At 44.8% G+C, this 7,993-nt stretch overlaps 1 protein-coding gene across 1 annotated transcript; it reads right to left on the bottom strand.

Moving 5' to 3' along the window:
* Nucleotides 1–4,173: 4,173 nt before the first annotated feature.
* RPA2 (replication protein A2, 32kDa) lies at nucleotides 4,174–7,969 on the bottom strand (the record flags this gene model as incomplete). Its single annotated transcript, XM_010296283.1, has 7 exons — nucleotides 4,174–4,385; nucleotides 5,164–5,258; nucleotides 5,444–5,554; nucleotides 5,873–5,986; nucleotides 6,658–6,732; nucleotides 7,670–7,783; nucleotides 7,868–7,969. Coding segments are annotated over 7 exons (696 nt in total), but the record flags the coding sequence as incomplete, so codon positions are not given.
* Between the last annotated feature and the right edge of the window lie 24 nt (nucleotides 7,970–7,993).

The raw sequence follows: 7,993 nt of genomic DNA, 5'->3' as shown, positions 1-7,993 counted from the left end.
ACCCATGTCCCTCCACACCCTCAGTCCCCGCCCCATCCACGTGCAGATCAGAGCGGGGAGGTGGGGAGGGCAGGTCAGGGCATCCCCCATGGGATTTCTGCCATGGTCAGTGGCGGTGCGTGTCTGCAGGCTGTGCTCTCTTCCATTCCAGGCACCGAGGGACAGTGCTGAACATGATTATGAAACTGTTGACGACAACATGCAAAAGACAGTTCACAAAATGCAGGCACTTTTTCCTTTCTAGTCCTCTAGTGTCTGGAAGTCACCCAGCCTTCAAATACTGAGACCTTACATGACATTGGTTACTTGCAGAGGCTAAATACAGCCCTATGGATCCACAGCACAACCTCCAACTGCCTCAATCCTGCAGAAAGGGGCCCACTTTCCTCCAAGGCAAGTGGCCTGTATGCCATTGGGACAGCCCCACACACAGAATAAATCCCCCTATTGTGCTGTGGGCTGTGTCCTCAGCTGTCACGTGTGGGACTCCCTGACAGCACCAGACCAGCACACAGCTGGGTGGCCACCAGGATGCCACTAGGATGCCAGCCCAGGCCCTGGGACAGGGCTCTCACTCTGCTCTGCTGCGTTACCACAGAGTCTGGGCTGGGACTACGGCTGTTTCCAGATGGAGATGCATGTCCAGACACTGTTTGGCATATGGAGTGGGATGGGGTTAGGAGAAGACATGACAACATACTTCACACAGTGCAATTGATGCCCCACTCGGAGTGACACATTTTTACAACTGCATGTCAGAAACCCACTTTGATAAAGCAGAAGCTGCATCTTTCTGAAGTACAGCCAGACTCACTCCTCACTCTGTCCCAATTTCTCGTTAACACTGTAGAAACATTGTAAAAAGGTTGTGGCTTTAGGTTTTGCTATCTTTCTCATCCAATTTTAACTGCACTTGCAACTGGAAGCAACGTCTGTCCTAGACCTCCACGGTCCCCTTCTGCTTGCAAGTGTGCTTGTTGCACTCTTGCAGATTCTTGGCACCTAAAAAGGCCCCTGCTGCTCTCATAGCATTGGATGCAAAAAAATGACCTGAAAACCAAGAAAGGACCAAGGTTCAACTCTTCTTTTCCTGGAAGTTTGGCAAAGTCCTGGGTAAGAGGCACAGACAAAGACCTCATAGTCCTGATATGCATTAACGGAAAAGAGCTGGCAAGGGGAGAGCTCTACACTGAAAGCAAGCAGACATTTCACTCCCGCATCACGCGCTGCACTCCTCTTCTTTCAAATCAGAGCGGGAAAATAAACTTTAAATTTCATTTAAGATCGAATTGTTTTGTTTTCTTTTTTGCCCTCTCCCAGTGAAGAGTAGCTTTGGGTCCAGTTTTCAGTTCCTGTCATTCCTCACTCAACGACTAGGGCAGAGTCCCAAAGCTGCAGAGAGGATCACACTCATTTCAGCTTGGCTTGAGTCCTAGTTTGAGTTTGGGCTGGTTTCCTGCTCTGGCCCTGGTTCTGCCCTGGGATTTACACTCCATATTGGCACTCCCTCCTCAAATCAACATTGTGCGAGACACTGACTATTGCTTTTGAGGTCCTTTCACAGAATACTTACCCAAGGAGGGAGAACCCAGCTCTCACCTGCAAACAGGCACCAGTCATTCATTAACAGCACCTAAATCGTAGGATCAACCACAGGATAGTTTGGGTTGGAAGCGACCTTTAAAGATCATCTAGTCCAACCCCTTCCACTAGAACAGGCTGATCAAAGCCCCATCCAACCTGACCTTGAACATTTCCAAGGATGGGTCATCTATCACCTCTCTGGGCAACCTGCACCAGTGTCTCACCACCATCATCATAAGAAATTCCTTCCTTATGTCCAATCTAAACCTACCCTCTTTCACTTTAAAACCATTGCCCCTTGTCCCGTCACTACAGGCCCTGGTAAAATGTCTCTCTCCATCTTCTACACAGGCCCCCTTGAAAATACTGGCAGGCTGGTAAGGCATCCCCAGAACAACAACTCTCTCAGCCTTTCTTCATGGCTTCATAAGATGTACAAAGCTTCAACCAAGAGACCCACTGCAGTGGCAGTGGTCAACAGGTGTTTTAAATCACCCCAGAATAATTTTTTCCTTCTCACAGGGCAAAAACTAATTGCTGGACTACAGCTCAAGAGAAGATGGGCTCCAGAGAGGAGGAGGGGAGCACAGGATAGAGGAAATCAGAACAATTGAAAATGCCCAAGTGTTTTTCCTCGTCTCTTATTTGAGCCAAAAGCATTCCGAGTTTGGATTTCACTGTTAGTTCACATATAGTTTTAAATGCCAATGCTTCTGTCCCCTAAGACCTATTCCAAAATGTCCTGCTAGCCAAACAGCAGATATTCCTGGATGCTTTGAAGATCAAACAGCAAATGGAGACTAGGCAAAGACTTAAACTTCCTCCCCAGCCGATGAGTTTTTCCTCTCCAGTCACATCACGATTGTTCTGTCCAGTCACAGAACTATTCCTTACTGCAAGCAATTCCATTCATCTTCACTTCCAAACATCATCAGGGTTTTTCCTCCTAACCTGTGCACCTCCTGCAAAAGGGAAATGACAGTACTTTTGGCTTCTAGAGCTGCTGGACTCTATAGCCTGGAAGTTCACCTGTTACACATCTATAGAACAATTTAGCCCCAGAAGTGCACCATTGGCTATAGCTGTGCCACTCCCTGAACCTGAGCAAGACACATGGGTTTTGCCCAGCATTTTTTAGCCCGAGAACCAGATGCCCTGGTTTCAGCAGCCAGCCCTACAGATGTCCATTTGGGGAAGAACCACTCCTTAAAAGCCAGGTCAATTCACCAGTCCCCAGTAACCTAAACCTCACAACTTGCAGCTCCCATAGCACCTGGAGTCAACCAGCCTGTGAGCCCACTAGTGTCAGTCCTGACTGCACATGCTGTTTTTCCAGCAGGCCCCTGCGAACTTGACGTGCAGCAATCAAAGGACAGGTCAGCACAGCAAACTAGGCTCCCATCTGGCAGGCAGCAAGCACATTCCAGTGTCCCAACATTCAGCTTGAAAGATCCTGGGTCCTGCTTTTCAGCAAGGCATTCACCATGAAAGCCATGGTTCCTCTTTGAGAACAGCTACATGCCTTACAGGGTCGTGGTGAAAAATGCTCTCGAGTATTTATGAACTCCTAAAATGCTGCCATTAACAAATGCAAAAATTCCTAGAAGGTAGTTTTCAGCTTTGCGTTTTATAGTAACACGAAGCGTATCAGGAGTAAGAGGACAGAAATACACTGAAGCAGCTGCCCTCAGCACACACTGCCTCCCTGAACAAGGCAAGATTGTGCAGAGAACCAGGAGATACAAATCTGTTATCCCCACTCCAATCTATCACCAGTATCAACCCTGCCATTTCCTAACTTAGTGGGGTTTTTAGTTATGCTTTGAAAATAATTTAAGGAAGAAAAACTTGTACCACATGATGTAATTCACTTGAACTTCAGCTAAAGTACTTTTGGTGACAGAAATAATCTTGGCTATATTTAGAACACTGATAAAATGTGTAGCTTTCTTCAGTAGTACAATTATTTGATTTCTTGACGTCCAGGACATTAACTTCAATTTGACCTTTTAAAGCAATTTACTTCAAAAGGTAAGGAAAAAAACCAACTATAGTTAAAGAAACTCTGAAAGCATGGGCTGTGCTCTTACCCACATGGCTAGGTTTTGTCAATGCAGATGGTTTTCTTCTTTAGGGAAGAAGAAATGCCTCTAGAGCCACACACACATGCAAGACTACCCAGGTTAAAATTTTATTGGAAACACTCAAAAGCTGTAGTAACAAGATCACCTCATAGTACAAATATAGATTTAAATGCATAAACTAAACCAATTAAAAATCTATTCAGGATTACTGTACATTAGTGGAATATTACTCTTGGCTACCCACTTTGTGAATGAAATTAAATGAAAGCTGAGTTAGGAGAAACAGCTCTAGAAACAAAAACCAATATGCGCAGCACAAGATTAGAAAGAGGTTCTTCTTTCTAACACAAGACATCCGCCAAGGAGACAAAAACAAACTGAAGGCTCTGAAGCTTTGAATTCAGTTTTCCCATGTCTGTTTATGCTTTCAGTCACATGGTCACAGCATATAATCGAGTCCATTTAACAGAATCCTGTACACTCTCCTTGCCCTTGAATTCCAATGAGGCACTCACAGAGTAACTGGGACTTTCACAGGCTACAAAGAGCAAAGATCACCTTCCACATCACAAAGCTCGGCAGGATAACTCGATACACGGACAAGCATCTGCTTAGAACTAGATCCAGTACCTTCACTCAGCATCCGTTGACTTATAGTGATCATCATCCACAGTGGAGTAGATGTGTCCCTCGCTGCTAAGGAATTCAACTGCTTGCCTTTGAAGGAAAAAAAAAAAAGCGCAATTGCTAACTAGTTCATATCAACACCCTTCTCGGGCATTTCCCACATGCAGACCCTGTCCCTACTGTTCCCTTCTGGCATCAGCCAAGGGAAGCTCTCAGTGGCTCTATCCTGTGAGCAGTTCCACCAGGCATTAGGTACAGAAAGCTTCTCCAAAGCTGTAGCAGTAAGCTTGCCCAGCAGCTATTAAGACTCCACCTGCCACAGAGGGGAAGGCCACCACTCTCAGTACTTCCCAGGTAAAAGCAGTACCTACAACCCTGCTTCAAAGGGGACAGAACACAGAAAGATAATGGATGTTAATTAGCATGTTTAGGCTTCACTGTTTTTTTAAGTCTTAAGGAGGAGAAGTTGTAAGAGACAGCAAAGGAGTAGAGAACAGAAAGAGTCCATTCCCAAGTTTGTACTGGTGTGCAGAGAGCAAAGTAGTCCTTGAACAGGGGAAAAATACTGCTGAGGCACTGCAATACTCCTAGGTACCTACTATTTTGCTACTGAACTGTTAAACAGCTTGTTTTGAAAATAGGGAGCGAAGCATTTTACCACTCCTTCAACTGACAGTCGCTCATTCTAAGCTGTTGAAGACTTAAGCTCTGTCTCACTACTGCATTCTACTGGGAACATGTGAAATTACTAGTGCTGTTCACAAGTAAGAATCTGGGCTTGCCCACTATTTTTCTCTCTGCCTCCTTTTACAGACTCCAGGAAGGACTGCTTGGATTTCCAGAACATCCTTTGTTTCTACACACTTACTTGATTGTTGACATGCTCATATTGTGGAGCTGCAGTTTTAACTCTTGAAGACTCATACCTTCTGGGACAGGGCAGTTTTTAATCAGGTTCAGCACCTAGAAAAGCAAGAACCATGATTAGTAGTACACAGCTAAGCTTCTCTATCACTAATGGACAGCAAGGTTGAGGAAAAACTATCTGTCTTCAAAGAGTAACTGAACTTTCATTTCTTTGTCCTACATCACACTGCAGCAGCATCCGCTACAAGCTCTGTGTTCCTGCAGAAGCTGCTTGCACCTACCTGACTCTGATGCGCTGTGAGTCCATTCACTGGTAGGCTGCCACCTCCTCCATAGCCCCCCATATCACTGATCCCAGCGGAGGAAAACGACTGAGGCACTCTTGATGCTGACTGCAGTTACAAGAGTAAAATTGCTGTGGTTACACAGGCTGCCGCAAGCCCACAGCATTATACACTCAGTGTTAATTCAGACAGACAGTAATTAAAAACAGATTCCCAAAAGGAATCGCTGGAAATGGACTGCAACACAATCTCTAAGGAACCCAGGACTCCTGTTAACACCTCCACTGTACCCCTCCAACAGCTTTAAGCTTTCCAGCCCCACAACTGATATACAATTTCCCCAACAAACCAAGAGGTGCCTCTCTTTGGGAGATAACCAGTAAGCCAGCAAGGGCCAAGATGGAATCAGGATCTTCAAGTACATACCATAAGATTTTTTCTGAGGATCATATGCGCATTGACAATCTCTAGTATGTGTGTGGTGAACTCATTCATATTTTCCAGAGGCATTATCTTAAACGCCACCAAGCTTTTCTTATTCTTTCAGAGGGAAAAAAAAGAAAAGAAAAGAAAAAAATTAACATCACAGCAACAGGAACATGCTTAACAACCAATCCAACCATTCTTTCCAGGAACATGGATAGTGGTGGGTAGGGAGCTTGTCTGCATGTAACTAGTCCAAAATTTTCTGACTTACGTTTTCTGGTTTGATTTTGCAAGACCATGAAGACAGGGTAACTTCTCTTTCTAACCAGCTCGTCATTAATTGCACTTTGCTTTAATGCATGCACCATTATTGGAGTATTTATTTGTATATTTAGTTATGAGGCAATCACATCACATAACATGCTACAAGAAGCAACCCCATTAACTAGAACCTTGTCTAAGGTCCACAGTACAAACAGCCAAGAACCTGGTGTCCAGTACTCTCTTGTGCTGTAAACACCACACTGATGCAAAATGGCATTTTAAATGGGTCCTCTGTCCTTTGCATTTAGGAACAATTGAAGTGTTATTAAATACAGGCCAAAAGTGTTATTAAATACCTGGCCAAAACATTCAAGCATTTGTCCATTGGAAAGGATGAGCAAAGACCACGACTAAGTGGATATTCTAAAGAGAGCCCACTAACACTGTGCCAGATCATCAATCCTTCATGCCACGGCTCCAGCCTTGTGACTTGGAGTCAGACGTGGGTAACGTGATCCTACCTGGAAAGACCGAAGATGACCAGCTACTTTTACGTAAGTTCCTGGAGGTACCACAACATTCTCGCCACCTGCCTCCTAACAGAGAGGAAAAGGAGAAAGGGAAGGCTTTGATGATTCACATTTCCATTTCTCAATTATCACAATAAATGACTAAGGAAAGGAGGCTTATCTCAAGCAAACACAAATGGCATGCATTCCTACATCCAGTAAGAGCAGTTAGGTAAACATAACCATTAATGAAAAATAAAAAATATTTGCTCGTTTGGACACAGTCTACACTTGAAAGCAAAGCCAGTAGCCTGGTCTGCTGTTTCTGTCCACTTCTGAGGGATTTTTCACAGTGCAACAAGAGGAAAGAACCTTCAAATAATAAAAAAGCAGGTATTCAACTATATAACTTGGCTAGGGGAATGGAAGCTGGCCAGAACCCTTTCTGAAGTTATGATAAACTTGCAGTTAAGACAAACGAACATCTGCCTAATTACTCTCCCAAAGTTGTTCAATTGAACTCGGCTGCTTGCCTTCGAATGTATGTTACAATAGCATGGGCTACCTTTAAAGGTCTGCTATACCAGCAGTGAAAAATATCAGCACTTCAGGAGGCATGCATGAGAAAACAAGACAATATTCATCAGCACACATCTTTGCCTCAATCACTGAGCCACACAGAAAAATCTCTGATCACTCTCTCTCCTTGTATTTCACACAAAGGTACTGAGCATGCACCTCTCAGTTCAGCTACAAAGTAACAGTTCAGCTTCAGCAGCTAAAATCTAAAAAAATTATTCAAAGTGCTTCAATGTAGAATGAAATGTGATTACAAAACAGAGGAGGAGTCACATACAGCACCAGTGATCTCTGCTATAGCAGCACCTCCCTTAGCTTTCAGAGGCATGTTATTCCTAGAACACTTTTCAGAACAGCCACGTCTTTTTGGTAAGTTCTCCCTCTTCACTGCTTCCAAAAGCTTTTAAAGAAGCATCTTCATAAGGAATAGGAATCTGGTGCTTACATCAGTATCAACCCACTGCCTGACATCCATCGGGGCTGCTGTCATGTCGTCCACTTTGTAGAGAATGTTTGTTGGTGCTTTCTCTGCGTGCCGAATTATCCCCATAATGGTGACCTGCGTTGGGAAACGGAAGGGTTTATCCGGTAAGGCCCCGGGAAACGAGGATTTTTTACCCGCAGCCTTCCCCGCGGCACTCACCTGGGAGATCTCCACGTCGCGAATCCGGAAGGTCTCGTCGACCTGCTCGGCTGCCAGCAACTGCGACACGGTGCAGGGCACGATGTTCTGGGAGCGGATTCTCTGCAAGGGATGGCGGGGCCGTCA

The sequence above is a fragment of the Phaethon lepturus genome, unplaced genomic scaffold (genome assembly GCF_000687285.1).
Source record: "Phaethon lepturus isolate BGI_N335 unplaced genomic scaffold, ASM68728v1 scaffold15401, whole genome shotgun sequence".
Classification (NCBI taxonomy): Eukaryota; Metazoa; Chordata; class Aves; order Phaethontiformes; family Phaethontidae; genus Phaethon; species Phaethon lepturus.
The sequence above is the reverse complement of the archived record's forward strand: the minus strand, read 5'-3'. Positions and strand labels throughout refer to the sequence as shown.